A 13,538-nucleotide genomic window follows, 5' to 3' on the forward strand; every position below is an offset into this window, starting at 1 on the left:
ATAGGCAACTCAAACAACGCAGACAATCAAACAATAGATATAGATATATAAACAAATAATATACAGATAAACAATATACAAGCAACAAATCAATAGACTGACACTCAAATTACGTACAATGAATCCACCGAACTGTAGACAGAAAATTAGTCAAAAATGACAGAAACATAATCAAATAATTAACAAACAAAACAATCAAACAATAGAAAAACAGACATTCAAACAATAGACAGACAAATAGAGACAATCAAACAATAGAGTGACAGTCAAACAACAGAGACAATCAAACAATAGAGAGACAGTCAAACAACAGAGACAATCAAACAATAGAGTGACAGTCAAACAACAGAGACAATCAAACAATAGAGAGACAGTCAAACAACAGAGACAATCAAACAATAGAGTGACAGTCAAACAACAGAGACAATCAAACAATAGAGTGACAGTCAAACAACAGAGACAATCAAACAATAGAGAGGCAGTCAAACAACAGAGACAATCAAACAATAGAGTGACAGTCAAACAACAGAGACAATCAAACAATAGCGTGACAGTCAAACAACAGAGACAATCAAACAATAGCGTGACAGTCAAACAACAGAGACAATCAAACAATAGACAGTAAACAGACAGGTATCAGGGGAAATGACAGTTTCCTCTCTCTCCTTCCAGTGGCAGACATTGATGCTACGGGAGCCAACAAAGAGGCCGGTGCTACCATCGCGTCCGCATCAACGCCCACACACGCCACGGTGAAGATGAGGGCGCGGGCGGCCCTGAAGAAGGTGATGGTATGGATCTTGACCCCGCGTCTTGGAGCGACTACCTTAACACCCTGTTTGACCCCGTGTTTGACCCCGGCGTGACCTCTAATGTGTCAGCCGTGGAGGGCCAGACCGCCCACCTGGTGTGTAGGGTCAATAACCTCGGCACTAAGACGGTGAGTTGTTTGTTTGTTTGTGTGTGGGGGGTGTGTGTGGGGGGGTGTGGGGGTGTGTGTCGGGTGTGTGTGTGTGTGTGTCGGGGGGGGGGTGTGGGGTGTGTGTGTGTGTGGGGGGGGGTGTGGGGGGGGTGTGTGTGGGGGGTGTGTGGGTGTGGTGTGGGTGTGTGTGTGGGGGGGGGTGTATGTGTGTGTGTGTGTGTGTGTGTGTGTGTGTACTCACCTAATCATCTAGTTGTGCTTGCGGGGGTTGAGCTCTGGCTCTTTGGTCCCGCCTCTCAACTGTCAATCAACAGGTGTACAGGTTCCTGAGCCTACTGGGCTCTATCATATCTACACTTAAAACTGTGTATGGAGTCAGCCTCCACCACATCACTGCCTAATGCATTCCATTTGTCAACCACTCTGACACTAAAAAGTTCTTTCTAATATCTCTGTGGCTATTAGAAAGAACTTTTTAGTGTCAGCGTGGTGTGTGTGTGTGTGTGTGTGTGTGTGTATGTGTACTCACCTGTTTGTACTCACCTATTTGTGCTTGCAGGATCGAGCATTGGCTCTTGGATCCCGCCTTTCCAGCCATCGGTTGTTTACAGCAATGACTCCTGTCACATTTCCCTATCATACCTAATTTTAAAAGTATGAATAGAGTTTGCTTCCACAACCTGTTCCCCAAGTGCATTCCATTTTTCCACTACTCTCACGCTAAAGAAAACTTCCTAACATTTCTGGTGACTCATCTGAGTTTCAAGCTTCCACCCATGTCCCCTCGTTCTGTTATTATTATGTGTGAACATTTCTTCTATTTCCACTTTGTCAATTCCCCTGAGTATTTTATATGTTCCTATCATATCTCCTCTCTCCCTTCTTTTCTCTAGTGTCGTAAGGTTCAGTTCCCTCAGACATTCTTCATATCCCATCCCTCGTAACTCTGGGACAAGCCTCGTCGCAAACCTCTGAACCTTCTCCAGTTTCTTTATGTGTTTCTTCAGGTGGGGGCTCCATGATGGCGCGGCATACTCTAAGACTGGTCTCACGTAGGCAGTGTAAAGCGCCCTAAAAGCCTCCTCACTTAGGTTTCTGAATGAAGTTGTAACTTTTGCCAGTGTAGAGTACGCTGCTGTCGTTATCCTATTTATATGGGCCTCAGAAGATAGATTAGGTGTTACGTCCACACCCAGGTCTCTTTCTTGCTTCATCACAGGTAGGCTGTTCCCCTTCATTGTGTACTGTCCCTTTGGTCTCCTGTCACCTAATCCCATTTCCATAACTTTACATATGCTCGTGTTGAACTCCAGTAGCCATTTCTCTGATCATCTCTGCAACCTGTTCAGGTCCTCTTGGAGGATCCTGCAATCCTCATCTGTCACAACTCTTCTCATCAACTTTGCGTCATCCGCAAACATCGACATGTAGGACTCTACTCCTTTAAACATGTCGTTAACATATACTAGAAATAGAATTGGTCCCAGCACCGATCCTTGTGGTACTCCACTTGTTACTGTATGTGTGTGTGTGTGTGTGTGTGTGTGTGTGTGTTGTGTGGTGTGTGTGTGTGTGTGTGTGTGTGTGTGTGTGTGTGTGTGTGTGTGTCCTTCAGACTTAGAGCACAACAAAGCAACAGAGCATCAGAAACACAAAATCGGGGCCCAGGAACTACACCTCGCCCAGCGAGCGCATATCACCGAATATATCAAACACAGACAAACGTTAAACAGACACATTTCAGGGATAACTAAAGAACAAAGTAGTTTTAAAGCATCATTAAAAATGTATCACAAAATTAATATAGTTTCCCAATAAACCAACCGAATCATCCCCGTTTTCTAAAGGGAAAGACCTGTAGACTTGGGCTGGACGGTAGAGCGACGGGCTCGCTTCATGCAGATTGGCTCGCGATTGGGGGTCTATGCAAATAGACTGATAGATTGTAATTTACGCAATAGATTGATGCAGGGATGAAGGTCTACGCTGATAGACTAACGCAAGAACGGAGGTCTACGCAGAAGTCAACTGAGGGACAGAGTGAGGCGCGGATATTGCTTATGATATTATAAGATATTATAATGATATTATAAGGAGCCGACGAATTGAAGACAGATAGCCACCGGTTATGTAATAACCGTTTAATACCTAAATCTTCCTGGTACCTTAACTACGACACCCCCCCCCCCCCCTCCCCTGTCTTAAATATACGCAGTATTACCTAAACGATATTCATTTGATACATATACATACCAAACATAATGTTTTAAATAACGGTATACATAATGTCATACATTACATTATACATAGCGTTATCTACTGTACATCCTTTAGCTACAAAAGAAACATCACAACCACACTCTTAGTCTGTCTGGTATCCAATTGCCAGAAGACGGACTCCGAATAGAGGCTCTCTAGCTTCCCTTTCAGGCACCCCGATAATTGGGTGATTGATGGATAGTTCGGTTGCGCTCGATAGGCAGTTTGGGGACTGGTGACAAGGGTCGGCTGGGACGAGGATAGTTAGGCAGTCTGAGTGGAGTGGTTGTAGATATAACGTTTGAATGTGGAGAGAAGGAGATGTTGTAGTTGTAAGAGGCAGGTCCCATGTGTTGTGAAGGTCTTAGAGTAATTATAACCAGCCAAAGGACACCCCTATTAACGAATGACCGACAGGAAAAGGGCCAATCATTGAATGGTGTAAGAGAGAGAGATAGCGTCAAAAAGACACACACAGAGAGAGAGACCCCAATCCGACCTCGCAAATGTCGATCTGTGAATCAATATATCTCCCCCATCCCCCATCCCCCCCCCCCCGAAGCCGTGTTAATCAACTCATTATCTCATAATAACCCGCGTCAACTCACCTCCCCATTAGATATGCACCCCGGGGGTTAATTACAGCCACCATGCTAACTGTATTCCCAAGTCTGTGGCCCCGGGGGACGGGCTGTATTGCGTGTAATGCTGCTATGATCAGGGTGAGCCTGCCTGTGGGCTTGTTCTCTAACACACTGGGGCTCTAATTGAGTTCTCTAATGGCAGGTCTCTAGGGGAAGTTTGCTGTTAAGGGTCTTTAGTGAATGTTCTCTTAAGTGGGTCTCTAAGAGGGATTTTCCTAGCAAAGGTCTCTAAGGGGAAGTTTCAAATGAAGGTCTCTTGAGTGGGATGCGAAGGGTGATATTTTGCTGCCTTTTTTCTCCTTGTTAATATCCGATAAATGAGAAAAGGTACTGGAAGGATCACAGTACCTTTTCTCAACCTCCTCCCTTCCCTTCCAAAGGTACTGTGCTGCCTCTAGTGCCTTAGGTGACGGAGCTTTTCACAGCAGATGATCCGGATTTTACTCTTTATTTTTTTCACTATTGCACTTCTGGTGTTCCGTTCGTTAGGAAATGAAACATCAATCTCTCCACGAATAGTGTCATAGTGCGTATGTAGATGCTGTGATTCCATGTGTTTTGTGATCTTACATGTTACAAATATGTTAGTGCTTAGTTAGTGGTCTATATTAGTGGTAGTGCTTAGTTAGTGGTCTATATACTAGACCTTATTGCTTAAGGTCTATATCTTGTATACTATTTCGCGTCTGCTTTACTACCTCCTTTATATAGTGGGGGGATCATATCTCCGATATGTTATGTATATTGAGGATAACACATGTATCTGGACTCTCCAAATAATCTCTATAGAGAGCTCTGATAGTGGTTTTTTCGCAATTCTTGATTCAGAATTTGGACTTTGAAGAATCAGCTCCTGGTGCAGAGTGCATGAGAATGTCGTTTTCGGCTGCTTCAAAGTCCAGTGGAGTTAATGTGATATCAATGGTTCGATGCTGGTATGACATTCATGAAGAATTCCGTTAGATCATTGATCGTTTACTGATCTGTGAGAGATCATTCACTTTCACAGATCATTGATATGTGGAAGTTCCATATCACTCTTGCGCAAGGAGCCCAGTGCTAAATGTAGTGGTTGTTCTAGAATGTTCACAGGAGAAAAAGTATTTTGGATTCCTCTCAATTTCAGTGAAGGCCTTTTGCTCTCTTTGACCCTCATGGATTTGTATGGGATTCTTGATGCTTTTTCGTCTATCGTTTATTGTCCTTGTTAAGTGGTGGGATTTATGGGATTTATTGTCCTTGTTAAGTGGTGGGATTTATGGGGTTTATTGTCCTTGTTAAGTGGTGGGATTTATGGGGTTTATTGTCCTTGTTAAGTGGTGGGATTTATGGGGTTTATTGTCCTTGTTAAGTGGTGGGATTTATTGTTCTTGTTAAGTGGGGGGATTTGAGGGGTTTATTGTTCTTGTTAAGTGGGGAGATTTGTGGGGTTTATTTTCCTTGTTAAGGTGTGGGATTTGTGGGGTTTATTGTCCTTGTTAAGTGGTGGGATTTATGGGGTTTATTGTCCTTGTTAAGTGGTGGGATTTATTGGGTTTATTGTCCTTGTTAGGTGGTGGGATTTATGGGGTTTATTGTCCTTGTTAAGTGGTGGGATTTATGGGGTTTATTGTCCTTGTTAAGTGGTGGGATTTATGGGGTTTATTGTCCTTGTTAAGTGGTGGGATTTATTGTTCTTGTTAAGTGGGGGGATTTGAAGGGTTTATTGTTCTTGTTAAGTGGGGGGATTTGTGGGGTTTATTTTCCTTGTTAAGGGGTGGGATTTGTGGGGTTTATTGTCCTTGTTAAGTGGTGGGATTTATGGGGTTTATTGTCCTTGTTAAGTGGTGGGATTTATTGGGTTTATTGTCCTTGTTAAGTGGTGGGAATTTATTGTTCTTGTTAAGTGGGGGATTTGAGGGGTTTATTGTTCTTGTTAAGTGGGGGGATTTGTGGGGTTTATTGTCCTTATTAAGTGGTGGGATTTATGGGGTTTATTGTCCTTGTTAATTGGTGGGATTTATGGGGTTTATTGTCCTTGTTAAGTGGTGGGATTTATGCGGTATGTTGTCCTTGTTAAGTGGTGGGATTTATGGGGTTTATTGTCCTTGTTAAGTGGTGGGATTTATTGTTCTTGTTAAGTGGGGGGATTTGAGGGGTTTATTGTCCTTGTTAAGTGGTGGGATTTATGGGGTTTATTGTCCTTGTTAAGTGGTGGGATTTATGGGGTTTATTATCCTTGTTAAGTGGTGGGATTTATGGGGTTTATTGTCCTTGTTAAGTGGTGGGATTTATGGGGTTTATTGTCCTTGTTAAGTGGTGGGATTTATGGGGTTTATTGTCCTTGTTACGTGGTGGGATTTATGGGGTTTATTGTCCTTGTTAAGTGGTGGGATTTATGGGGTTTATTGTCCTTGTTAAGTGGTGGGATTATTGTTCTTGTTAAGTGGGGGGATTTGAGGGGTTTATTGTTCTTGTTAAGTGGGGGGATTTGTGGGTTTATTTTCCTTGTTAAGGGGAGGGATTTGTGGGGTTTATTGTCCTTGTTAAGTGGTGGGATTTATGGGGTTTATTGTCCTTGTTAAGTGGTGGGATTTATTGTTCTTGTTAAGTGGGGGGATTTGAGGGGTTTATTGTTCTTGTTAAGTGGGGGGATTTGTGGGGTTTATTTTCCTTGTTAAGGGGTGGGATTTGTGGGGTTTATTGTCCTTGTTAAGTGGTGGGATTTATGGGGTTTATTGTCCTTGTTAAGTGGTGGGATTTATTGTTCTTGTTAAGTGGGGGGATTTGAGGGGTTTATTGTTCTTGTTAAGTGGGGGGATTTGTGGGGTTTATTTTCCTTGTTAAGAGGTGGGATTTGTGAGGTTTATTGTCCTTGTTAAGGGGTGGGATTTGTGGGATTTATTGTCCTTGTTAAGTGGTGTCATTTGTGGGATTTATTGTCCTTGTTAAGTGGTGGGATTTATGGGGGTTATTGTCCTTGTTAAGTGGTGGGATTTATGGGATTTATTGTCCTTGTTCAGTGGTGGGATTTGTGGGGTTTCTGTCCCTCTAGATAACCTTCCTCGTCGCTGTTGGGACAGAACAGAGCGTCCGAGTTGTTCTGCAATGTGTGTTCTTCGCTACAGAGAGAGAACACCGTTCCTGTTTACTCCTTTTCCTCTGTGGTCTGTGACTGGAGCGTATTTCTACTACTACTTTGCCACCCCATAAGCCACACCCTAAGCCACCCCCATACCCACACCCTAAGCCACACCCTAAACCACCCCCATACCCACACCCTAAGCCACACCGGTGAGGGGGAGAACACAGGAACATAATTAGAAGTGACTTGGACCATTTTTCAGCGAGAGGGAGACGAGCGCTTGAGGGCGAGGGTGAGGGTGACATACGGACACTGTCACCGCTTGAGGGCGAGGGTGAGGGGCGTAAGGAAGCTCTTTGTCATTGCTTGAGGTCAAGGAGCTGGGATATGTGGATAAGGAGCTGGGATATGAGGACAAGGAGCTGGGATATGAGGACAAGGAGCTGGGATATGAGGACAAGGAGCTGGGATATGAGGACAAGGAGCTGGGATATGAGGACAAGCAGCTGGGATATGAGGACAAGGAGCTGGGATATGAGAACAAGGAGCTGGGATATGAGGACAAGGAGCTGGGGTATGAGGACAAGGAGCTGGGGATATGGGGACAAGGTGGTGGGATATGGGGACAAGGAGCTGGGATATGAGGACAAGCAGCTGAGATATGAGGACAAGGAGCTGGGATATGAGGATAAGGAGCTGGGATATGAGGATAAGGAGTTGGGATATGAGGATAAGGAGCTGGGATATGAGGATAAGGAGCTGGGATATGAGGATAAGGAGTTGGGAATATGAGGGGACAAGGAGCTGGGATATGAGGACAAGGAGCTGGGATATGAGGATAAGGAGTTGGAATATGAGGACAAGGAGCTGGGATATGAGGACAAGGAGCTGGGATATGAGGATAAGGAGTTAGGATATGAGGACAAGGAGCTGGGATATGAGGACAAGGAGCTGGGATATGAGAATAAGGAGTTGGGATATGAGGACAAGGAGCTGGGATATGAGGACAATGAGCAGGGATATGAGGACAAGGAGCTGGGATATGAGGACAAGGAGCTGGGATATGTGGACAATGAGCAGGGATATGAGGACAAGGAGCTGGGATATGAGGACAAGGAGCTGGGATATGAAGACAAGGAGCTGGGATATGAGGACAAGGAGCTGGGATATGAGGACAAGGAGCTGGGATATGAGGACAAGGAGCTGGGATATGAGGACAAGGAGCTGGGATATGAGGACAAGGAGCTGGGATATGAGGACAAGGAGCTGGGATATGAGGACAACCAGCTGGGATATGAGGACAAGGAGCTGGGATATGAAGACATGGAGCTGGGATATGAGGACAAGGAGCTGGGATATGAGGACAAGGAGCTGGGATATGAGGACAAGGAGCTGGGATATGAGGACAAGGAGCTGGGATATGAGGACAAGGAGCTGGGATATGAGGACAAGGAGCTGGGATATGAGGACAAGGAGCTGGAATATGAGGACAAGGAGCTGGGATATGAGGACAAGGAGCTGGGATATGAGGACAAGGAGCTGGGATATGAGGACAAGGAGCTGGGATATGAGGACAAGGAGCTTTGATATGAGGACAAGGAGCTGGGATATGAGGACAAGGAGCTAAGATATGAGGACAAGGAGCTGGGATATGAGGACAAGGAGCTGGGATATGGGGACAAGGTGGTGGGATATGGGGACAAGGAGCTGGGATATGAGGACAAGGAGCTAGGATATGAGGACAAGCAGCTGAGATATGAGGACAAGGAGCTGGGATATGAGGACAAGGAGCTGGGATATGGGGACAAGGAGCTGGGATATAAGAACAAGCAGCTGGGATGTGAGGACAAGGAGCTGGGATATGAGAACAAGGAGCTGGGATATGAGGACAAGGAGCTGGGGTATGAGGACAAGGAGCTGGGATCTGAGGACAAGGAGCTGGGATATGAGGACAAGGAGCTGGGATATGAGGACAAGGAGCTGGGATATGAGAACAAGGAGCTGGGATATGAGGACAAGGAGCTGGGGTATGAGGACAAGGAGCTGGGATATGAGGACAAGGAGCTGGGATATGAGGACAAGGAGCTGGGATATGAGGACAAGCAGCTGAGATATGAGGACAAGGAGCTGGGATATGAGGACAAGGAGCTGGGATATGAGAACAAGGAGCTGGGATATGAGGACAAGGAGCTGGGATATGAGGACAAGCAGCTGGGATATGAGGACAAGGAGCTGGGATATGAGAACAAGGAGCTGGGATATGAGGACAAGGAGCTGGGGTATGAGGACAAGGAGCTGGGATATGAGGACAAGGAGCTGGGATATGAGGACAAGGAGCTGGGATATGGGGACAAGGAGCTGGGATATGAGGACAAGGAGCTGGGATATGAGAACAAGGAGCTGGGATATGGGGACAAGGTGGTGGGATATGGGGACAAGGAGCTGGGATATGAGGACAAGCAGCTGAGATATGAGGACAAGGAGCTGGGATATGAGGACAAGGAGCTGGGATATGAGGACAAGGAGCTGGGATATGAGGACAAGGAGCTGGGATATGAAGACAACCAGCTGGGATATGAGGACAAGGGGCTGGGATATGAGAACAAGGAGCTGGGATATGAGGACAAGGAGCTGGGATATGAGAATAAGGAGCTGGGATATGAGGACAAGGAGCTGGGATATGAGGACAAGCAGCTGGGATATGAGGACAAGCAGCTGGGATATGAGTACAAGGAGCTGGGATATGAGAACAAGGAGCTGGGATATGAGGATAAGGAGCTGGGGTATGAGGACAAGGAGCTGGGATATGAGGACAAGGAGCTGGGATATGAGGACAAGGAGCTGGGATATGAGGACAAGCAGCGGAGATATGAGGACAAGAAGCTGGGATATGAGGACAAGGAGCTGGGATATGAGAACTGGGATATGGGGACAAGGTGGTGGGATATGGGGACAAGGAGCTGGGATATGAGGACAAGCAGCTGAGATATGAGGACAAGGAGCTGGGATATGAGGACAAGGAGCTGGGATATGAGGACAAGGAGCTGGGATATGAGGACAAGGAGCTGGGATATGAGGACAAGGAGCTGGGATATGAGGACAAGGAGCTGGGATATGAGGACAAGCAGCTGGGATATGAGGACAAGGAGCTGGGATATGAGAACAAGGAGCTGGGATATGAGGACAAGGAGCTGGGGTATGAGGACAAGGAGCTGGGATATGGGGACAAGGTGGTGGGATATGGGGACAAGGAGCTGGGATATGAGGACAAGCAGCTGAGATATGAGGACAAGGAGCTGGGATATGAGGACAAGGAGCTGGGATATGAGGACAAGGAGCTGGGATATGAGGACAAGGAGCTGGGATATGAGGACAAGGAGCTGGGATATGAGGACAAGGAGCTGGGATATGAGGACAAGGAGCTGGGATATGAGGACAAGCAGCTGGGATATGAGGACAAGGAGCTGGGATATGAGAACAAGGAGCTGGGATATGAGGACAAGGAGCTGGGGTATGAGGACAAGGAGCTGGGGATATGGGGACAAGGTGGTGGGATATGGGGACAAGGAGCTGGGATATGAGGACAAGCAGCTGAGATATGAGGACAAGGAGCTGGGATATGAGGACAAGGAGCTGGGATATGAGGACAAGGAGCTGGGATATGAGGACAAGGAGCTGGGATATGAGGACAAGGAGCTGGGATATGAGGACAAGGAGCTGGGATATGAGGACAAGGAGCTGGGATATGAGGACAAAGAGCTGGGATATGAGGACAAGGAGCTGGGATATGAGGACAAGGAGCTGGGATATGAGGACAAGGAGCTGGGATATGAGGACAAGGAGCTGGGATATGAGGACAAAGAGCTGGGATATGAGGACAAAGAGCTGGGATATGAGGACAAGAAGGAAAGAGTGATGACAATAATAACAAGAAGAACAGGAAGAACAAGAAGAACAAACCAGATAACATACAACTACTCAGCGATAACAACCTTATCACCAAGATCACATTACCTCAAAAAAGTATATAATGATTTTGCAGAGAATACTATAACCGAGGAGTCATTATACCGAGGGGTCATTATACCGAGGAGTCATTATACCCGAGGTCTGTTAAACCAGCGTCCCTTGTCAACGAAGTCTCGTTATATTCGTTATCTACTCTATCTCATTTAAGGGATTTACTGTCCTTATTAAATGGGGGATTTGTGGGGTTTATTGGTCTTGTTAAGTGGTGGGATTTATGGGGTTTAGCCAATCCTGTCATCCCTTAAGCCAATCCTGTCATCCCATAAGCCAGTCCTGTCATCCCTTAATCCAATCCTGTCATCCCTTAAGCCAATCCTGTCATCCCATAAGCCAATCCTGTCATCCCATAAGCCAATCCTGTCATCCCATAAGCCAATCCTGTCATCCCATAAGCCAGTCCTGTCATCCCTTAAGCCAATCCTGTCATCCCTTAAGCCAATCCTGTCATCCCATAAGCCAGTCCTGTCATCCCTTAAGCCAATCCTGTCATCCCTTAAGCCAATCCTGTCATCCCTTAAGCCAATCCTGTCATCCCTTAAGCCAATCTTGTCATCCCTTAAGCCAATCTTGTCATCCCTTAAGCCAATCTTGTCATCCCTTAAGCCAATCTTGTCATCCCTTAAGCCAATCCTGTCATCCCTTAAGCCAATCTTGTCATCCCTTAAGCCAATCCTGTCATCCCTTAAGCCAATCCTGTCATCCCTTAAGCCAATCCTGTCATCCCATAAGCCAATCCTGTCATCCCATAAGCCAATCCTGTCATCCCATAAGCCAATCCTGTCATCCCATAAGCCAATCCTGTCATCCCATAAGCCAATCCTGTCATCCCTTAAGCCAATCCTGTCATCCCTTAGAGTCACCTCACCCTTCAGTTCTTAGTGACTCTTGTCCTCGAGACACTCGAAGCCGGAGTTAGTTCGAGTTTTAAGTTCGAGTGAACTTAGCAAACTTGGGGTCAAAGTTCGGTCTCGTCAGCAACTTCAAGTTTTGAAGCCCAAAAGTGTCAGGTGAGATAACACTGGTTGATACGACTTCCTTCTCGCTCTCTGAACGTCGACTTTTTAACGGAGTCGACCACTTCGGTAGGAATGTGACGTATTAGTCCGAATTTGATGCACTGATTTATTGACGTTTTTTTTGTCTTATGTATTGGATTTGTTAGGTTAGGTGGTGGGTGGTGGTGTGTGGTGGTGTGTGGTGGTGTGTGGTGGTGGGTGGTGGTGTGTGGTGGTGTGTGGTGGTGTGTGGTGGTGTGTTGTGGTGGTGGTGTGTGGTGGTGTGTGGTGGTGTGTGGTGGTGTGTGGTGGTGGGTGGTGGTGTGTGGTGGTGTGTGGTGGTGTGTGGTGGTGTGTGGTGGTGTGTGGTGTGGTGGTGGTGTGTGGTGGGGTGTGGTGGTGTGTGGTGGTGTGTAGTGGTGTGTGACGGTGGTGTGTGGTGGTGGTGTGTGGTGGTGTGTGGTGGTGTGTGGTGGTGTGGTGGTGTGTGGTCGTGTGTAGTCGTGTGTGGTGGTGTGTGGTGGTGTGTGGTGGTGTGTGGTGGTGTGTTGTGGTGGTGGATGGTGGTGTGTGGTGGTGTGTGGTGGTGTGTGGTGGTGTGTGGTCGTGTGTGGTGGTGTGTGGTGGTGTGTGGTGGTGTGTGGTGGTGGATGGTGGTGTGTGGTGGTGTGTGGTGGTGTGTGGTGGTGTGTGGTGGTGTGTGGTGGTGTGTGGTGGTGTGTGGTGGTGTGTGGTGGTGTGTGGTGGTGGATGGTGGTGTGTGGTGGTGTGGTGGTGTGTGGTGGTGTGTGGTGGTGTGTGGTGGTGTGTGGTCGTGTGTGGTGGTGTGTGGTGGTGTGTGGTGGTGGATGGTGGTGGATGGTGGTGTGTGGCGGTGTGTGGTCGTGTGTGGTGGTGTGTGGTGGTGTGTGGTGGTGTGTTGTGGTGGTGGATCGTGGTGTGTGGTGGTGTGTGGTGGTGTGTGGTGGTGTGTGGTGTTGTGGTGGTGTGTGGTGGTGTGTGGTGGTGTGTGGTGGTGTGTGGTGGTGTGTGGTGGTGTGTGGCGGTGTGTGGTGGTGTGTGGTGGTGTGTGGTGGTGTGTGGTGGTGTGTGGTGGTGTGTGGTGGTGTGTGGTGGTGAGTTGTGGTGTGTGGTGGTGTGTGGTGGTGTGTGGTGGTGTGTGGTCGTGTGTGGTCGTGTGTGGTCGTGTGTGGTGGTGTGTGGTGGTGTGTTGTGGTGGTGGATGGTGGTGTGTGGTGGTGTGTGGTCGTGTGTGGTCGTGTGTGGTCGTGTGTGGTGGTGTGTGGTGGTGTGTGGTGGTGTGTTGTGGTGGTGGATGGTGGTGTGTGGTGGTGTGTGGTGGTGTGTGGTGGTGTGTGGTGTTGTGGTGGTGTGTGGTGGTGTGTGGTGGTGTGTGGTGGTGTGTGGTGGTGTGTGGTGGTGTGTGGTCGTGTGTGGTGGTGTGTGGTGGTGTGTGGTGGTGTGTGGTGGTGTGTGGTGGTGTGTGGTCGTGTGTGGGGGGGTATGTGAGAGCGTGACCGTGCTTGTGAGAGTCTGTAAGTGTTTGTGAAAGCGTGTATGAGATTGTGAGTGCGTGTAAGAGTTTGTAAGAACGTGTAAGAGTTTGTGAGAGCGTGTAAGAGTTT

At 47.3% G+C, this 13,538-nt stretch overlaps 1 protein-coding gene across 1 annotated transcript in view; it reads left to right on the forward strand.

Moving 5' to 3' along the window:
* The first annotated feature begins 699 nt into the window (after window positions 1-699).
* The window catches only part of LOC123753783 (zwei Ig domain protein zig-8), a 42,441-nt gene continuing 29,602 nt past the window's right edge, over window positions 700-13,538 (forward strand). Inside the window, exon 1 of the mRNA XM_069334428.1 lies at window positions 700-940. Within this exon, the coding sequence (XP_069190529.1) occupies window positions 794-940 (147 nt within the window). The 5' untranslated portion in view covers window positions 700-793. The remainder of the gene's footprint in view (window positions 941-13,538) is intronic.

The sequence above is a fragment of the Procambarus clarkii genome, chromosome 31 (genome assembly GCF_040958095.1).
Source record: "Procambarus clarkii isolate CNS0578487 chromosome 31, FALCON_Pclarkii_2.0, whole genome shotgun sequence".
NCBI classification, from domain to species: Eukaryota; Metazoa; Arthropoda; class Malacostraca; order Decapoda; family Cambaridae; genus Procambarus; species Procambarus clarkii.